The 21,433-nt window shown below is 41.5% G+C and overlaps 5 protein-coding genes across 5 annotated transcripts; all 5 read left to right on the top strand.

Moving 5' to 3' along the window:
- Positions 1–4,568: 4,568 nt before the first annotated feature.
- On the top strand, positions 4,569–5,225 carry LOC121876759 (serine/threonine-protein kinase 17A-like). Its single transcript, XM_042382131.1, has one exon. The coding sequence runs from the start codon at positions 4,569–4,571 to the stop codon at positions 5,223–5,225; it is 657 nt and encodes a 218-aa protein (XP_042238065.1).
- A 37-nt stretch (positions 5,226–5,262) lies between these two features.
- LOC121876758 (early nodulin-75-like) lies at positions 5,263–6,041 on the top strand. The gene is made up of 2 exons (XM_042382130.1): positions 5,263–5,354; positions 5,441–6,041. The coding sequence occupies exons 1-2, from the start codon at positions 5,263–5,265 to the stop codon at positions 6,039–6,041; spliced, it is 693 nt and encodes a 230-aa protein (XP_042238064.1).
- A 4,054-nt stretch (positions 6,042–10,095) lies between these two features.
- LOC121876757 (serine/threonine-protein kinase 17A-like) lies at positions 10,096–10,752 on the top strand. The gene has a single exon (XM_042382129.1). It carries the CDS (start codon positions 10,096–10,098, stop codon positions 10,750–10,752), a length of 657 nt encoding a protein of 218 aa, XP_042238063.1.
- A 37-nt stretch (positions 10,753–10,789) lies between these two features.
- Positions 10,790–11,712, top strand: LOC121876756 (pollen-specific leucine-rich repeat extensin-like protein 1). The gene is made up of 2 exons (XM_042382128.1): positions 10,790–10,842; positions 10,968–11,712. Exons 1-2 carry the CDS (start codon positions 10,790–10,792, stop codon positions 11,710–11,712), a joined length of 798 nt encoding a protein of 265 aa, XP_042238062.1.
- Positions 11,713–16,869: 5,157 nt separating this feature from the next.
- Positions 16,870–17,661, top strand: LOC121876755 (myelin-associated oligodendrocyte basic protein-like). The gene is made up of 2 exons (XM_042382127.1): positions 16,870–16,956; positions 17,377–17,661. Exons 1-2 carry the CDS (start codon positions 16,870–16,872, stop codon positions 17,659–17,661), a joined length of 372 nt encoding a protein of 123 aa, XP_042238061.1.
- Positions 17,662–21,433: the final 3,772 nt, after the last annotated feature.

Here is a 21,433-nt window from a genome sequence, read left to right as displayed (position 1 = left end):
ACCTTGAATTAATGCTTAGTGTAGATGATACTGTAGTTAATGTAGTGTACATGATACTGTAGTTAATGTAGTGTAGATGATACAGTAGTTAATGTAGTGTAGATGATACTGTAGTTAATGTAGTGTAGATGATACTGTAGTTAGTATAGTGTAGATGATACTGTAGTTAATGTAGTGTAGATGATACTGTAGTTAATGTAGTGTAGATGATACAGTATTTAATGTAGTGTAGATGATACTGTAGTTAATGTAGTGAAGATGATACTGTAGTGTAGAAGATACTGTAGTTAATGTAGTGTAGATGATACTGTAGTGTAGATGGCACAGTAGTTAATGTAGCGTACATGATGCTGTAGTTAATGTAGTGTAGATGATACTGTAGTTAATGTAGTGTAGATGATACTGTAGTTAATGTAGTGAAGATGATACTGTAGTGTAGAAGATACTGTAGTTAATGTAGTGAAGATGATACTGTAGTGTAGAAGATACTGTAGTCAATGTAGTGTAGATGATACTGTAGTTAATGTAGTGAAGATGATACTGTAGTTAATGTAGTGTAGGTGATACTTACTGTAGTTAATGTTACATTGCAGATGATACTGTAGTGTAGATGATACTGTAGTTAATGTGGTGTAGATGATACTGTAGTTAATGTAGTGAAGATGATGCTGTAGTGTAGATGATACTGTAGTTAATGTAGTGTAGATGATACTGTAGTTAATGTAGTGTAAGATGATACTGTAGTTAATGTTGTGCAGATGATACAGTAGTTAATGTAGTGTAAAGATGATACTGTAGTTAATGTAGTGTAAATGATACTGTAGTTAATGTATTGTTGATGATACTGTAGTGTAGATGATACTGTAGTTAATGTGGTAGAAGATGATACTGTAGTTAATGTAGTGTAGATGATACTGTAGTTAATGTAGTGTAGATGTGATACTGTGATTAATGTAGTGAAGATGATACTGTAGTGTAGAAGATACTGTAGTTAATGTAGTGTAGATGATACTGTAGTGTAGATGATACAGTAGTTAATGTAGTGTACATGATACTGTAGTTAATGTAGTGTAGATGATACTGTAGTTAATGTAGTGTAGGTGATACTGTAGTTAATGTAGTGTACATGATACTGTAGTTAATGTAGTGTAGATGATACTGTAGTTAATGTAGTGTAGGTGATACTGTAGTTAATGTAGTGTAGATGATACTGTAGTTAATGTAGTGTAGATGATACTGTAGTTAATGTAGTGTACATGATACTGTAGTTAATGTAGTGTAGATGATACTGTAGTTAATGTAGTGTAGATGATACTGTAGTTAATGTAGTGTAGATGATACTGTAGTGTAGATGATACTGTAGTTAATGTAGTGTACATGATACTGTAGTTAATGTAGTGTAGATGATACTGTAGTTAATGTAGTGTAGATGATACTGTAGTTAATGTAGTGTAGATGATACTGTAGTGTAGATAATACTGTAGTTAATGTAGTGTACATGATACTGTAGTTAATGTAGTGTACATGATACTGTAGTTAATGTAGTGTAGATGATACTGTAGTTAATGTAGTGTAGGTGATACTGTAGTTAATGTTGTGTAGATGATACTGTAGTTAATGTAGTGTACATGATACTGTAGTTAATGTAGTGTAGATGATACTGTAGTTAATGTAGTGTAGATGATACTGTAGTTAATGTAGTGTAGATGATACTGTAGTGTAGATGATACTGTAGTTAATGTAGTGTACATGATACTGTAGTTAATGTAGTGTACATGATACTGTAGTTAATGTAGTGTAGATGATACTGTAGTTAATGTAGTGTAGATGATACTGTAGTTAATGTAGTGTACATGATACTGTAGTTAATGTAGTGTAGATGATACTGTAGTTAATGTAGTGTAGATGATACTGTAGTTAATGTAGTGTAGGTGATGGTGCTACTGCTCTTGCTCGTGTTGTTGTTTCTGCTGCTGCTACAAGACTCATACAGTCATCACTACAAGACTCACACAGTCATCACTACAACACACACAGTCATCACTAGAACACTCATACAGTCATCACTACAAGACTCACACAATCATACCTACAACACTCACACAATCATACCTACAACACTCACACAGTCATCACTACAACACTCACACAGTTATCACTACAACACTCACACAATCATCACTACAACACACACAGTCATCACTACAAGACTCACACAGTCATCGATACAACACTCACACAGTCATCACTACAAAACACACACAGTCATCACTACAAGACTCACACAGTCATCACTACAACACTTACACAGTCATCACTACACCACACACAGTCATCACTACAAGACTCACAAAGTCATCACGACAAGACTCACACAGTCATCACTACAACACTCATATGGTCATCACTACAACACACAGTCATCACTACAACACTCACACAGTCATCACTACAACACACACAGTCATCACTACAAGACTCACACAGTCATCACTACAACACTCACACAGTCATCACAACACTCATAGCATCACACAACACTCACACAGTTATCACTACAACACTCATATGGTCATCACTACAACACTCACACAGTCATCACTACAACACTCACACAGTCATCACTACAACACTCATATGGTCATGCTCAACACTCACAAGTCATACCACACCAGTCACTCATATGCCAGTCATCACTACAACACTCACAGTCATCACTACAACACTCACACAGTTATCACCACACTCACACAGTCATCACTACAACACTGCAACACTCACACAGTCATTACTACAACACACACAGTCATCACTACAAGACTCACACAGTCATCACTACAACACAGACAGTCATCACTACAACACTCACACAGTCACTACAACACTCACACAGTCATCATTACAACACTCACACAGTCATTACTACAACACTCACATAGTCATCACTACAACAATCATATGGTCATCACTGCAACAGACAGTCATCACTACAACACTCACGCAGTCATTACTAGAACACTCACACAGTCATCACTACAACATTCATATGGTCATCACTACAACACACAGTCATCACTACAACACTCACACAGTCATCACTACAACACACACAGTCATCACAACAACACTCACACAGTCATCCCTACAACACTCAAACAGTCATCACTACAACACTCATATGGTCATCACTACAACACACAGTCATCACTACAACACTCACACAGTCATCACTACAACACTCATATGGTCATCACTACAACACTCACACAGTCATTACTAAAACACACACAGTCATTACTACAACACACACAGTCATCACTACAACACTCATATGGTCATCACTACAACACTCACACAGTCATTACTACAACACACACAGTCATCACTACAACACTCACACAGTCATTACTAAAACACACACAGTCATTACTACAACACACACAGTCATCACTACAACACTCACACAGTCATTACTACAACACACACAGTCATCACTACAACACTCACACAGTCATCACTACAACACTTACACAGTCATCACTACAACACTCATACGGTCATCACTACAACACTCACACAGTCATTACTAAAACACACATAGTCATTACTACAACACACACAGTCATCACTACAACACTCACACAGTCATTACTAAAACACACACAGTCATTACTACAACACACACAGTCATTACTACAACACACACAGTCATCACTACAACACTCACACAGTCATCACTACAAAACTCACACAGTCATCACTACAACACTCACACAGTCATTACTACAACACTTACACAGTCATCACTACAACACACACAGTCATCACTACAACACTCATATGGTCATCACTACAACACTCACACAGTCATTACTAAAACACACACAGTCATTACTACACCACACACACAGTCATCACTACAACACTCATATGGTCATCACTACAACACTCACACAGTCATTACTACAACACTCACACAGTCATTACTACAACACACACAGTCATCACTACAACACTCACACAGTCATCACTACAACACTCATAAAGCACCTGAATTGTGTACAATATTACAGGTTAAACTCTACAACTTATGTGTGTCATTCAGGTTCCAAGCTGACTTTAAAATATAACTGTATTTTAATGACTTTTGGTGCCCTATACAGTGTCAACTAAATACAGTAACATACATTTGCAGTATGGAAAAATATATCCCTATCATAACTTGGGGTGATATATTGAACTGGGTCAACTGGGGTGGGTTGAATATGGATTTAGATGCAGGGTCCACTGCAAATTTACTCCTTTTTTAGATGAACAATTAGTTCCATGCTGATCTAGCAGTATTGAAAATGTACCACGAACATGGTAATATGGCCTTAAACACTAGAATGCTACAAGCAGAGGCTCAGATGTTGAAGCACCTGGATGGTGCCGGGGGAGCCCCACTACTTATCGCCTTATGTTTCGAAAAACCTGCCCTGGTTTGCACATACCGCGGATGTGAAAACGTAAAAAAATATATTGATGTAGATGCCGATTTAAAAGTATAATTATAAATAATGTTGGAGATGGCAAAGAGCCTCCAACAAATTCATAATAAGGGGGTCGTGCACTGTGATCTTAAACCACAAGATGTGCTGGTGGTCCCAGCAGAAACCATGCAGGTAAATATTGTCGATTATGGTCACGCCCGCTTTTTAGGGCAGGACTTGCAGCTTGGCCCAGAACCCTCAAGTGTTCGCTTGGCCAGTCCTACAACAGACATATATGACCTGGGAAAAATAATGAGTTCAATATTTCATGAAATAGGGGAGGAATGGCCGACGAAGCTTTTAGAAGTAAAACAAACAATTTTCAGTAGTGACCCAAAGGTGAGGCCCAACCTGGAGAAAATTATAAAAGACGTTGAAAATTGTCTCGAGGAGACAATTGAGACTCTTACCCCGGTCACCAATCCCGTCGAGGATATAAAAGATGTTGAAAATTGTCTCGAGGAGACAATTGAGACTCTTACCCCGGTCACCAATCCCGTCGAGGATATAAAAGACGTTGAAAATTGTCTCGAGGAGACAATTGAGACTCTTACCCCGGTCACCAATCCCGTCGAGGATATAAAAGACGTTGAAAAGTGTCTCGAAGAGACAATTGAGACTCTTACCCCGGTCACCAATCCCGTCGAGGAGGAATCATCCCCCCAAAAACCCCTTCAGAATATGGCTAAATAGCCTCCAGGCAGGAAGGCGGGTCTTGATCCTGCCAAAGATGCCGAGGAGGCTTCCTCCCATGGAAAACCCATACCTATTGGGACTGAAAGGGTCCTGTGGGCTCGAAGAAAAGCTGCGATCCAGGGTAGGGCCAGGGCTCACCAGTTCGAAAATAAACAGAAAGTCCAAGAACCGATCCACCCTAAGCCCTAACCCAAGAAACCACCCACCAACAGAACTGCCTGGGCCAGAGAACAACCTAAACAACAAGAGCTCCAGCCCAAGAAACCACCCACCAACAGAACTGCCTTGGCCAGAGAACAACCTAAACAACAAGAGCTCCAGCCCAAGAAACCACCCACCAACAGAACTGCCTGGGCCAGAGAACAACCTAAACAACAAGAGCTCCAGCCCAAGAAACCACCCACCAACAGAACTGCCTTGGCCAGTGAACAACCTAAACAACAGAGCTCCAGCCCAAGAAACCACCCACCAACAGAACTGCCTTGGCCAGAGAACAACCTAAACAACAAGAGCTCCAGCCCAAGAAACCACCCACCAACAGAACTGCCTTGGCCAGAGAACAACCTAAACAACAGGAGCTTCAGCCCAAGAAACCACCCACCAACAGAACTGCCTTGGCCAGAGAACAACCTAAACAACAAGAGCTCCAGCCCAAGAAACCACCCACCAACAGAACTGCCTTGGCCAGAGAACAACCTAAACAACAAGAGCTCCAACCCAAGAAACCACCCACCAACAGAACTGCCTGGGCCAGAGAATAGGCAGCAGCCCGGGGACGATCCCAGGCACAAGCCTTTGCTGCCCGTCAGGTGAAAAACTGACATTAATTTAAGAGTTCCCCTCTGTGCTGAAGACATTCGTTATGAAAATCTTAGGAAACCAACCTACGAGCATGGGCAGAGCTTATTGTGTGACGTCGTTGGCGTGTTGTGGAAGAAAACGGTTGTAAGGAAAGAATCGGGTTAGTAGACTACTCTTCCTTCCTATTATATATTTTGACGTCACGACATGATCCTGACTGTTAGTACGTTTGTTTCACCTTAACCCAACCCATCTATCGCTTCCACCCACTTATATCAACTATAAGCTGTAGCATAAATGTGGTATATATATTTATAATACAAATAAAAAGATTAAATCAAGTAATAAAGGCGGTAACACTCTTATAAGTATTTATCAACACCATGTAGTAATCCAGATGATACTACAAGTTATATAATAATTCCTTGAGATAAATGTACAGTAATCAGGTGCTCAGGCTCACCCATGCCAATGTTGTTGTTATTGTCCACTTTCTATCTATATTTTTCTGGCTAAATAAACAGTTTTAATATCAATACCCTTCAAGGATACTGGTGATGAGGGCTGGTGAGGGCTATGATGAGGGAGGTGAGGGCTGTGGTGAGGGCTGATGAGGGCTGATGAGGGAGGTGAGGGCTGTGGTGAGGGCTATGGAGAGAGAGAGAGAGAGAGAGAGAGAGAGAGAGAGAGAGAGAGAGAGAGAGAGCCTACCTCCCTCCTGCCTCTCTCTCTACCCTAGACACAGTTCATCATCTTCACTACACTGTTATTGACATGAACTCCTCCCCCCTCTCTCTGTCGTACATCTTGTTTATTATTGTTTTATTAAACTCACAGTCTTAAACACACACACACACACACACACACACACACATTATAGGCCCCTCACAAATGCCTTCCACTTAGAAAGTTAAACGAAATCACTTTTACTTCCTTATTTTTGTCGCTACTTCCCCTTTCCCTCTGCTTTCTATCAACTTACTTTCACTATATAGTTTATACCGAGTTTTCATCACGATCTTTTAACAAACTTTCTTAACCCAAAACTTTCACTTTCTACTTTCTTCTTAGTCCCTCACTGTAGTAAGATAACATCCTTTACTTTCTAACTTGTCAAACTTTCACTTTCAACTTGCCTTTATTTTTTGTTTTTTACCATAAAGAGTAAATATTTAGTTTCAATTAATTATTTTTCTTTTTATAATAAACTTTTACTATGCAACTTTCACTTTTTAATGGTATCCCACATCTTTCTGTAGTGTAGATGATACTGTAGTTAATGTAGTGTAGATGATAGTTTAGCCAATGTAGTGTAGATGATACTGAAGTTACTGTAGTGTAGATGATACTGTAGTTAATGTAGTGTAGATGATACTGTAGTTAGTATAGTGTAGATGATATTGTAGTTAATGTAGTGTAGATGACACTGTAGTTAATGTAGTGTAGATGATACAGTAGTTAATGTAGTGTAGATGATACTGTAGTTAATGTAGTGTAGATGATACTGTAGTTAATGTAGTGAAGATGATACTGTAGTGTAGAAGATAATGTAGTTAATGTAGTGTAGATGATACTGTAGTGTAGATGATACTGTAGTTAATGTAGTGTAGATGATACTGTAGTTAATGTAGTGTAGATGATACTGAAGTTAATGTAGTGAAGATGATACTGTAGTGTAGATGATACTGTAGTTAATGTAGTGTACATGATACTGTAGTTAATGTAGTGTAGATGATACTGTAGTTAATGTAGTGTAGATGATACTGTAGTTAATGAAGTGTAGGTGATACTGTAGTTAATGTAGTGTAGATGATACTGTAGTTAATGTAGTGTAGGTGACACTGTAGTTAATGTAGTGTACATGATACTGTAGTTAATGTAGTGTAGATGATACTGTAGTTAATGTAGTGTAGGTGATACTGTAGTTAATGTTGTGTAGATGATACTGTAGTTAATGTAGTGTACATGATACTGTAGTTAATGTAGTGTAGATGATACTGTAGTTAATGTAGTGTAGATGATACTGTAGTTAATGTAGTGTAGATGATACTGTAGTGTAGATGATACTGTAGTTAATGTAGTGTACATGATACTGTAGTTAATGTAGTGTAGATGATACTGTAGTTAATGTAGTGTAGATGATACTGTAGTTAATGTAGTGTAGATGATACTGTAGTTAATGTAGTGTACATGATACTGTAGTTAATGTAGTGTAGATGATACTGTAGTTAATGTAGTGTAGGTGATGGTGCTACTGCTCTTGCTCGTGTTGTTGTTTCTGCTGCTGCTACAAGACTCATACAGTCATCACTACAAGACTCACACAGTCATCACTACAACACAGACAGTCATCACTACAACACTCACACAGTCACTACAACACTCACACAGTCATCATTACAACACTCACACAGTCATTACTACAACACTCACATAGTCATCACTACAACAATCATATGGTCATCACTGCAACAGACAGTCATCACTACAACACTCACGCAGTCATTACTAGAACACTCACACAGTCATCACTACAACATTCATATGGTCATCACTACAACACACAGTCATCACTACAACACTCACACAGTCATCACTACAACACACACAGTCATCACAACAACACTCACACAGTCATCCCTACAACACTCAAACAGTCATCACTACAACACTCATATGGTCATCACTACAACACACAGTCATCACTACAACACTCACACAGTCATCACTACAACACTCATATGGTCATCACTACAACACTCACACAGTCATTACTAAAACACACACAGTCATTACTACAACACACACAGTCATCACTACAACACTCATATGGTCATCACTACAACACTCACACAGTCATTACTACAACACACACAGTCATCACTACAACACTCACACAGTCATTACTAAAACACACACAGTCATTACTACAACACACACAGTCATCACTACAACACTCACACAGTCATTACTACAACACACACAGTCATCACTACAACACTCACACAGTCATCACTACAACACTTACACAGTCATCACTACAACACTCATACGGTCATCACTACAACACTCACACAGTCATTACTAAAACACACATAGTCATTACTACAACACACACAGTCATCACTACAACACTCACACAGTCATTACTAAAACACACACAGTCATTACTACAACACACACAGTCATTACTACAACACACACAGTCATCACTACAACACTCACACAGTCATCACTACAAAACTCACACAGTCATCACTACAACACTCACACAGTCATTACTACAACACTTACACAGTCATCACTACAACACACACAGTCATCACTACAACACTCATATGGTCATCACTACAACACTCACACAGTCATTACTAAAACACACACAGTCATTACTACACCACACACACAGTCATCACTACAACACTCATATGGTCATCACTACAACACTCACACAGTCATTACTACAACACTCACACAGTCATTACTACAACACACACAGTCATCACTACAACACTCACACAGTCATCACTACAACACTCATAAAGCACCTGAATTGTGTACAATATTACAGGTTAAACTCTACAACTTATGTGTGTCATTCAGGTTCCAAGCTGACTTTAAAATATAACTGTATTTTAATGACTTTTGGTGCCCTATACAGTGTCAACTAAATACAGTAACATACATTTGCAGTATGGAAAAATATATCCCTATCATAACTTGGGGTGATATATTGAACTGGGTCAACTGGGGTGGGTTGAATATGGATTTAGATGCAGGGTCCACTGCAAATTTACTCCTTTTTTAGATGAACAATTAGTTCCATGCTGATCTAGCAGTATTGAAAATGTACCACGAACATGGTAATATGGCCTTAAACACTAGAATGCTACAAGCAGAGGCTCAGATGTTGAAGCACCTGGATGGTGCCGGGGGAGCCCCACTACTTATCGCCTTATGTTTCGAAAAACCTGCCCTGGTTTGCACATACCGCGGATGTGAAAACGTAAAAAAATATATTGATGTAGATGCCGATTTAAAAGTATAATTATAAATAATGTTGGAGATGGCAAAGAGCCTCCAACAAATTCATAATAAGGGGGTCGTGCACTGTGATCTTAAACCACAAGATGTGCTGGTGGTCCCAGCAGAAACCATGCAGGTAAATATTGTCGATTATGGTCACGCCCGCTTTTTAGGGCAGGACTTGCAGCTTGGCCCAGAACCCTCAAGTGTTCGCTTGGCCAGTCCTACAACAGACATATATGACCTGGGAAAAATAATGAGTTCAATATTTCATGAAATAGGGGAGGAATGGCCGACGAAGCTTTTAGAAGTAAAACAAACAATTTTCAGTAGTGACCCAAAGGTGAGGCCCAACCTGGAGAAAATTATAAAAGACGTTGAAAATTGTCTCGAGGAGACAATTGAGACTCTTACCCCGGTCACCAATCCCGTCGAGGATATAAAAGATGTTGAAAATTGTCTCGAGGAGACAATTGAGACTCTTACCCCGGTCACCAATCCCGTCGAGGATATAAAAGACGTTGAAAATTGTCTCGAGGAGACAATTGAGACTCTTACCCCGGTCACCAATCCCGTCGAGGATATAAAAGACGTTGAAAAGTGTCTCGAAGAGACAATTGAGACTCTTACCCCGGTCACCAATCCCGTCGAGGAGGAATCATCCCCCCAAAAACCCCTTCATAATATGGCTAAATAGCCTCCAGGCAGGAAGGCGGGTCTTGATCCTGCCAAAGATGCCGAGGAGGCTTCCTCCCATGGAAAACCCATACCTATTGGGACTGAAAGGGTCCTGTGGGCTCGAAGAAACGCTGGAATCCAGGGTAGGGCCAGGGCTCACCAGTTCGAAAATAAACAGAAAGTCCAAGAACCGATCCACCCTAAGCCCTAACCCAAGAAACCACCCACCAACAGAACTGCCTGGGCCAGAGAACAACCTAAACAACAAGAGCTCCAGCCCAAGAAACCACCCACCAACAGAACTGCCTTGGCCAGAGAACAACCTAAACAACAAGAGCTCCAGCCCAAGAAACCACCCACCAACAGAACTGCCTGCCTGAACAACCTAAACAACAAGAGCTCCAGCCCAAGGAAGCTTCAGCCCAAGAAACCACCCACCAACAGAACTGCCTTGGCCAGAGAACAACCTAAACAACAAGAGCTCCAGCCCAAGAAACCACCCACCAACAGAACTGCCTGGGCCAGAGAACAACCTAAACAACAAGAGCTCCAGCCCAAGAAACCACCCACCAACAGAACTGCCTTGGCCAGAGAACAACCTAAACAACAAGAGCTCCAGCCCAAGAAACCACCCACCAACAGAACTGCCTTGGCCAGAGAACAACCTAAACAACAAGAGCTCCAGCCCAAGAAACCACCCACCAACAGAACTGCCTGGGCCAGAGAACAACCTAAACAACAAGAGCTCAGCCCAAGAAACCACCCACCAACAGAACTGCCTTGGCCAGAGAACAACCTAAACAACAAGAGCTCCAGCCCAAGAAACCACCCACCAACAGAACTGCCTTGGCCAGAGAACAACCTAAACAACAAGAGCTCCAACCCAAGAAACCACCCACCAACAGAACTGCCTGGGCCAGAGAATAGGCAGCAGCCCGGGGACGATCCCAGGCACAAGCCTTTGCTGCCCGTCAGGTGAAAAACTGACATTAATTTAAGAGTTCCCCTCTGTGCTGAAGACATTTGTTATGAAAATCTTAGGAAACCAACCTACGAGCATGGGCAGAGCTTATTGTGTGACGTCGTTGGCGTGTTGTGGAAGAAAACGGTTGTAAGGAAAGAATCGGGTTAGTAGACTACTCTTCCTTCCTATTATATATTTTGACGTCACGACATGATCCTGACTGTTAGTACGTTTGTTTCACCTTAACCCAACCCATCTATCGCTTCCACCCACTTATATCAACTATAAGCTGTAGCATAAATGTGGTATATATATTTATAATACAAATAAAAAGATTAAATCAAGTAATAAAGGCGGTAACACTCTTATAAGTATTTATCAACACCATGTAGTAATCCAGATGATACTACAAGTTATATAATAATTCCTTGAGATAAATGTACAGTAATCAGGTGCTCAGGCTCACCCATGCCAATGTTGTTGTTATTGTCCACTTTCTATCTATATTTTTCTGGCTAAATAAACAGTTTTAATATCAATACCCTTCAAGGATACTGGTGATGAGGGCTGGTGAGGGCTATGATGAGGGAGGTGAGGGCTGTGGTGAGGGCTGATGAGGGCTGATGAGGGAGGTGAGGGCTGTGGTGAGGGCTATGAGAGAGAGAGAGAGAGAGAGAGAGCCACCTCCCTCCTCCTGCCTCTCCCTACCCTGGACCAGTCTCACATCATCACTTCACTACTTACTGTATAGACTCTCTGTCGTACATCTTGTTTATTATTGTTTTATTAAACTCACAGTCTTAAACACACACACACACACACACACACACACACATTATAGGCCCCTCACAAATGCCTTCCACTTAGAAAGTTAAACGAAATCACTTTTACTTCCTTATTTTTGTCGCTACTTCCCCTTTCCCTCTGCTTTCTATCAACTTACTTTCACTATATAGTTTATACCGAGTTTTCATCACGATCTTTTAACAAACTTTCTTAACCCAAAACTTTCACTTTCTACTTTCTTCTTAGTCCCTCACTGTAGTAAGATAACATCCTTTACTTTCTAACTTGTCAAACTTTCACTTTCAACTTGCCTTTATTTTTTGTTTTTTACCATAAAGAGTAAATATTTAGTTTCAATTAATTATTTTTCTTTTTATAATAAACTTTTACTATGCAACTTTCACTTTTTAATGGTATCCCACATCTTTCTGTAGTGTAGATGATACTGTAGTTAATGTAGTGTAGATGATAGTTTAGCCAATGTAGTGTAGATGATACTGAAGTTACTGTAGTGTAGATGATACTGTAGTTAATGTAGTGTAGATGATACTGTAGTTAGTATAGTGTAGATGATATTGTAGTTAATGTAGTGTAGATGACACTGTAGTTAATGTAGTGTAGATGATACAGTAGTTAATGTAGTGTAGATGATACTGTAGTTAATGTAGTGTAGATGATACTGTAGTTAATGTAGTGAAGATGATACTGTAGTGTAGAAGATAATGTAGTTAATGTAGTGTAGATGATACTGTAGTGTAGATGATACTGTAGTTAATGTAGTGTAGATGATACTGTAGTTAATGTAGTGTAGATGATACTGAAGTTAATGTAGTGAAGATGATACTGTAGTGTAGATGATACTGTAGTTAATGTAGTGTACATGATACTGTAGTTAATGTAGTGTAGATGATACTGTAGTTAATGTAGTGTAGATGATACTGTAGTTAATGAAGTGTAGGTGATACTGTAGTTAATGTAGTGTAGATGATACTGTAGTTAATGTAGTGTAGGTGACACTGTAGTTAATGTAGTGTACATGATACTGTAGTTAATGTAGTGTAGATGATACTGTAGTTAATGTAGTGTAGGTGATACTGTAGTTAATGTTGTGTAGATGATACTGTAGTTAATGTAGTGTACATGATACTGTAGTTAATGTAGTGTAGATGATACTGTAGTTAATGTAGTGTAGATGATACTGTAGTTAATGTAGTGTAGATGATACTGTAGTGTAGATGATACTGTAGTTAATGTAGTGTACATGATACTGTAGTTAATGTAGTGTAGATGATACTGTAGTTAATGTAGTGTAGATGATACTGTAGTTAATGTAGTGTAGATGATACTGTAGTGTAGATAATACTGTAGTTAATGTAGTGTACATGATACTGTAGTTAATGTAGTGTACATGATACTGTAGTTAATGTAGTGTAGATGATACTGTAGTTAATGTAGTGTAGATGATACTGTAGTTAATGTAGTGTAGATGATACTGTAGTTAATGTAGTGTACATGATACTGTAGTTAATGTAGTGTAGATGATACTGTAGTTAATGTAGTGTAGATGATACTGTAGTTAATGTAGTGTACATGATACTGTAGTTAATGTAGTGTACATGATACTGTAGTTAATGTAGTGTAGATGATACTGTAGTTAATGTAGTGTAGGTGATGGTGCTACTGCTCTTGCTCGTGTTGTTGTTTCTGCTGCTGCTACAAGACTCATACAGTCATCACTACAAGACTCACACAGTCATCACTACAACACACACAGTCATCACTAGAACACTCATACAGTCATCACTACAAGACTCACACAATCATACCTACAACACTCACACAATCATACCTACAACACTCACACAGTCATCACTACAACACTCACACAGTTATCACTACAACACTCACACAATCATCACTACAACACACACAGTCATCACTACAAGACTCACACAGTCATCGATACAACACTCACACAGTCATCACTACAAAACACACACAGTCATCACTACAAGACTCACACAGTCATCACTACAACACTTACACAGTCATCACTACACCACACACAGTCATCACTACAAGACTCACAAAGTCATCACGACAAGACTCACACAGTCATCACTACAACACTCATATGGTCATCACTACAACACACAGTCATCACTACAACACACACACAGTCATCACAACAGTCATCCCTACAACACTCAAACAGTCACTCATATGGTCATCACTACAACACACAGTCATCACTACAACACTCACACAGTCATCACTACAACACTCATATGGTCATCACTACAACACTCACACAGTCATTACTAAAACACACACAGTCATTACTACAACACACACAGTCATCACTACAACACTCATATGGTCATCACTACAACACTCACACAGTCATTACTACAACACACACAGTCATCACTACAACACTCACACAGTCATTACTAAAACACACACAGTCATTACTACAACACACACAGTCATCACTACAACACTCACACAGTCATTACTACAACACACACAGTCATCACTACAACACTCACACAGTCATCACTACAACACTTACACAGTCATCACTACAACACTCATACGGTCATCACTACAACACTCACACAGTCATTACTAAAACACACATAGTCATTACTACAACACACACAGTCATCACTACAACACTCACACAGTCATTACTAAAACACACACAGTCATTACTACAACACACACAGTCATTACTACAACACACACAGTCATCACTACAACACTCACACAGTCATCACTACAAAACTCACACAGTCATCACTACAACACTCACACAGTCATTACTACAACACTTACACAGTCATCACTACAACACACACAGTCATCACGACAACACTCACACAGTCATCACTACAACACTCACACAGTCATTACTACAACACACACAGTCATTACTACAACACACACCACACACACAGTCATCACTACAACACTCATATGGTCATCACTACAACACTCACACAGTCATTACTACAACACTCACACAGTCATTACTACAACACACACAGTCATCACTACAACACTCACACAGTCATCACTACAACACTCATAAAGCACCTGAATTGTGTACAATATTACAGGTTAAACTCTACAACTTATGTGTGTCATTCAGGTTCCAAGCTGACTTTAAAATATAACTGTATTTTAATGACTTTTGGTGCCCTATACAGTGTCAACTAAATACAGTAACATACATTTGCAGTATGGAAAAATATATCCCTATCATAACTTGGGGTGATATATTGAACTGGGTCAACTGGGGTGGGTTGAATATGGATTTAGATGCAGGGTCCACTGCAAATTTACTCCTTTTTTAGATGAACAATTAGTTCCATGCTGATCTAGCAGTATTGAAAATGTACCACGAACATGGTAATATGGCCTTAAACACTAGAATGCTACAAGCAGAGGCTCAGATGTTGAAGCACCTGGATGGTGCCGGGGGAGCCCCACTACTTATCGCCTTATGTTTCGAAAAACCTGCCCTGGTTTGCACATACCGCGGATGTGAAAACGTAAAAAAATATATTGATGTAGATGCCGATTTAAAAGTATAATTATAAATAATGTTGGAGATGGCAAAGAGCCTCCAACAAATTCATAATAAGGGGGTCGTGCACTGTGATCTTAAACCACAAGATGTGCTGGTGGTCCCAGCAGAAACCATGCAGGTAAATATTGTCGATTATGGTCACGCCCGCTTTTTAGGGCAGGACTTGCAGCTTGGCCCAGAACCCTCAAGTGTTCGCTTGGCCAGTCCTACAACAGACATATATGACCTGGGAAAAATAATGAGTTCAATATTTCATGAAATAGGGGAGGAATGGCCGACGAAGCTTTTAGAAGTAAAACAAACAATTTTCAGTAGTGACCCAAAGGTGAGGCCCAACCTGGAGAAAATTATAAAAGACGTTGAAAATTGTCTCGAGGAGACAATTGAGACTCTTACCCCGGTCACCAATCCCGTCGAGGATATAAAAGATGTTGAAAATTGTCTCGAGGAGACAATTGAGACTCTTACCCCGGTCACCAATCCCGTCGAGGATATAAAAGACGTTGAAAATTGTCTCGAGGAGACAATTGAGACTCTTACCCCGGTCACCAATCCCGTCGAGGATATAAAAGACGTTGAAAATTGTCTCGAGGAGACAATTGAGACTCTTACCCCGGTCACCAATCCCGTCGAGGATATAAAAGACGTTGAAAAGTGTCTCGAAGAGACAATTGAGACTCTTACCCCGGTCACCAATCCCGTCGAGGAGGAATCATCCCCCCAAAAACCCCTTCATAATATGGCTAAATAGCCTCCAGGCAGGAAGGCGGGTCTTGATCCTGCCAAAGATGCCGAGGAGGCTTCCTCCCATGGAAAACCCATACCTATTGGGACTGAAAGGGTCCTGTGGGCTCGAAGAAACGCTGGAATCCAGGGTAGGGCCAGGGCTCACCAGTTCGAAAATAAACAGAAAGTCCAAGAACCGATCCACCCTAAGCCCTAACCCAAGAAACCACCCACCAACAGAACTGCCTGGGCCAGAGAACAACCTAAACAACAAGAGCTCCAGCCCAAGAAACCACCCACCAACAGAACTGCCTTGGCCAGAGAACAACCTAAACAACAAGAGCTCCAGCCCAAGAAACCACCCACCAACAGAACTGCCTGGGCCAGAGAACAACCTAAACAACAGGAGCTTCAGCCCAAGAAACCACCCACCAACAGAACTGCCTTGGCCAGAGAACAACCTAAACAACAAGAGCTCCAGCCCAAGAAACCACCACCAACAGAACTGCCTTGGCCAGAGAACAACCTAAACAACAAGAGCTCCAGCCCAAGAAACCACCCACCAACAGAACTGCCTGGCCAGAGAACAACCTAAACAACAAGAGCTCCAGCCCAAGAAACCACCCACCAACAGAACTGCCTGGGCCAGAGAACAACCTAAACAACAAGAGCTCCAGCCCAAGAAACCACCCACCAACAGAACTGCCTTGGCCAGAGAACAACCTAAACAACAAGAGCTCCAGCCCAAGAAACCACCCACCAACAGAACTGCCTTGGCCAGAGAACAACCTAAACAACAAGAGCTCCAACCCAAGAAACCACCCACCAACAGAACTGCCTGGGCCAGAGAATAGGCAGCAGCCCGGGGACGATCCCAGGCACAAGCCTTTGCTGCCCGTCAGGTGAAAAACTGACATTAATTTAAGAGTTCCCCTCTGTGCTGAAGACATTCGTTATGAAAATCTTAGGAAACCAACCTACGCGCATGGGCAGAGCTTATTGTGTGACGTCGTTGGCGTGTTGTGGAAGAAAACGGTTGTAAGGAAAGAATCGGGTTAGTAGACTACTCTTCCTTCCTATTATATATTTTGACGTCACGACATGATCCTGACTGTTAGTACGTTTGTTTCACCTTAACCCAACCCATCTATCGCTTCCACCCACTTATATCAACTATAAGCTGTAGCATAAATGTGGTATATATATTTATAATACAAATAAAAAGATTAAATCAAGTAATAAAGGCGGTAACACTCTTATAAGTATTTATCAACACCATGTAGTAATCCAGATGATACTACAAGTTATATAATAATTCCTTGAGATAAATGTACAGTAATCAGGTGCTCAGGCTCACCCATGCCAATGTTGTTGTTATTGTCCACTTTCTATCTATATTTTTCTGGCTAAATAAACAGTTTTAATATCAATACCCTTCAAGGATACTGGTGATGAGGGCTGGTGAGGGCTATGATGAGGGAGGTGAGGGCTGTGGTGAGGGCTGGTGAGGGCTGATGAGGGAGGTGAGGGCTGTGGTGAGGGCTGGTGAGGTATGAGGTACTCTTTTGTGTATGGTCATTATTGTTATGTTACACAGAATCAAGTCTTCTCCCCACAACAACACACCTGCCTACACCTGCTAATACCTGACACACACCTGCTAACACTTGACACACACACCTGCCTATACCTACTATTACCTGACACACACCTGCCTACACCTGCTAATACCTGACACACATCTGCCTACACCTGCTAACACTTGACACACACACCTGCCTACACCTGCTAATACCTGACACACACCTGCTAATACTTGACACACACACCTGCCTATGCATACTATTACCTGACACACACCTGTCTACACCTGCTAACACTTGACGCACACACACACACACACCTGCCTACACCTGCAACACTTGACACACACACACCTGCTAATACCTGACACACACCTGCTAAGACTTGACACACACACACCTGCCTACACCTGCTAATACCTGACACACACCTGCTAATACTTGACACACACACCTGCCTATGCCTACTATTACCTGACATACACCTGCTAACACTTGACACACACACACCTGCCTACACCTGCTAATACCTGACACACACCTGCCTACACCTGCTAACACTTGACACACACACACCTGCCTACACCTGCTAATACCTGACACACACCTGCTAATACTTGACACACACACACCTGCCTATGTCTACTATTACCTGACATACACCTGCCTACACCTGCTAACACTTGACACACACACACACACACACACACACACACACACACTATTACACACACACACATTATAATAGTCACCCCTCGAGTAACGAGGATGGCCGGTCCAAGGGCCACCTAGGCGTGAATTTTTGTTTAAGGTGTAGAAGCTGTCGCCAAAACAACAACCACACCCTGAGTTAACGAGCTGTATGACCCAGTGTCAAGGAATAGTCCGAGAAGACCGGACAACTCGCCAACTTCACTGGCTAATCATTATCCCGGAATACGATCCGCAAATCGATTAACATCCAGGTTCCCAATTACTGCAGGGTATACACAGGCAAATGGCGTAAAGAAACTTGCCCATAATTTCACCCTGCCCGGGGATCGAACCCGGGTCTGCTCGCTTGCGAGGCGAGTATGCTGACCATTATACCACAGGTCGCCATGAACACACACACACATATGAAAGCGTAAAAGGCCTTGGCCGTGTATCTCCTTCCCTCCATCTATCCTTCCCACCCTACCTCTCTTCCTCCTTCCCTCCCTCCTCCCTCCATCCACCTACTGGTGCCTCCCTTACTCCCCCCTTTGTTAACTCCACTGCTCCACTCTCCCTCACAAGACACACTTACCTCCCTTCACTATCGCAACACCCACATACCTGCCCGGTCCTTACCTCCACCTCACAGCTCTTGAACACATTAACACCACACAGACCATCTCCACTTATGGCTCTCTTTAACACTGTCTGTGAGAGGTCTGCAAGTGATGCCATTGTGATTCAGCCTAAAGGTGTATGATAGAAAATGGAGTTAGAATTAATAGCTGGGTCTCCACTCTACAAATTGAATTATTTGCCGTGTATACTCACAGCCATAAAACTTGTTGAAACCACTGACAGTCTCATCATCACTGACTCCCTATTTTCACTACTTGCCCTTGACACTCTCAACTTAAGTTGTTGTACGCTTGTCTCCGAAGCCAGACACAAATATGGATACCCGGTACCTAGTTGACGGGGGTGTCAACACCAAGCTGTTGTGTATCCCCTCTCACACAGCCCTCAGTGAACATGACAGTTGATACCTTAGCTAACCTCGTGTCTAACAAAGACACTGTTGAATACACTCTAGGTATGTCAAAAGGAACCCCTATCACTTACAGATGAATTTGAGGCAAGCAGACAAGTGCAAACAGGCAGTAGTCAATTCATTGTCTACTATAATGAGAAGTATCAAGTAAAACATGTTTATGGGGCAAGTAACAAGATCACTAGATTACAAGATGTTGTAACCGCTAGACTAAGGTTAGGATACAAGTATACTGTACCTCTGGCATTATGTTCCTCACGGAGATGTGAAAAATAAATGTAAGGTGTTCGGCCAGAAATAATGCATTTTTCGACCTAAATGGCAATTTTTTCAGTTGGGAGTGACGCTCGGAGGCCAATAAATGGTATTTTGCTATTTGGATTGTCACTTGTAAAACATGAACTGACAAATATAGCAACAAATGATGCAGGAGACATACTGTGTTGAGTGTCCCCTGATAAACACATTGTGATTCTTCTGCATCACTTTGTGTGTTGCCGCTCACAGAAGGAGTATGGGGTGCACAATAAACTAGCCGCTGTCAGGACCAAAATTTTTATTAAATTCCTTCCCTTCCTCCCCCCTCCCTCCCTCCCCACACACCGCCGTGATCACCGGAAGCTGTGGTAGGTAATTTGGTGAAAGTTGGCCCCCAGTTAGGGTCTTCCTCCTCCTGCACCTCCAGTACCACCTTCAGTGCCTCCTCCCTCGAACAGTCAACCTCGTTATAGCGTAGGTGAAGAGTTAGGTCTGCCCGTTAAAACGTAAGTCCTTATTCACCCAATGGCCGCCCAAACTATATAGGGGTGGCCAAGACAAGGCCAGTGGTCACAATAGGATCCCTTCATTGTTCTTGACAGTCTTATCTAATACTGTTTGGAAGCCCGGGTCTGTTCTCGTCCCTATGGCTGGTGCTGGTAGACTGTTCCATAGGTCTACCATCGTCAGAACCACTACCACTACACCACCACCACCGCCACTACTACCCTACCACCACCACCACCACCACTACTACCCTACCACCACCACCACCACCACCACCACCGCCACCACTACACCACCACCACCGCCACTACTACCCTATCACCACCACCACTACCCTACCACTACAACCATCATTACCCTACTCACCCCCACTATCTCACCATCACCACTACCCCACTACCGCCACTTCCCTACTCACCGCCACTTCCCTACTCACCGCCACTTCCCTACTTACCACCCCGCCACTTCCTCTTCCCAGTGATAGTGAGAGAGTTAGAGCGGAACCTTGGTACTGAGTCACCAATCAGGGAG

The sequence above is a fragment of the Homarus americanus genome, unplaced genomic scaffold, assembly GCF_018991925.1.
Source record: "Homarus americanus isolate GMGI-L3 unplaced genomic scaffold, GMGI_Hamer_2.0 scaffold50281, whole genome shotgun sequence".
In the NCBI taxonomy this organism is placed as follows: domain Eukaryota; kingdom Metazoa; phylum Arthropoda; class Malacostraca; order Decapoda; family Nephropidae; genus Homarus; species Homarus americanus.
The sequence above is the reverse complement of the archived record's forward strand: the minus strand, read 5'-3'. Positions and strand labels throughout refer to the sequence as shown.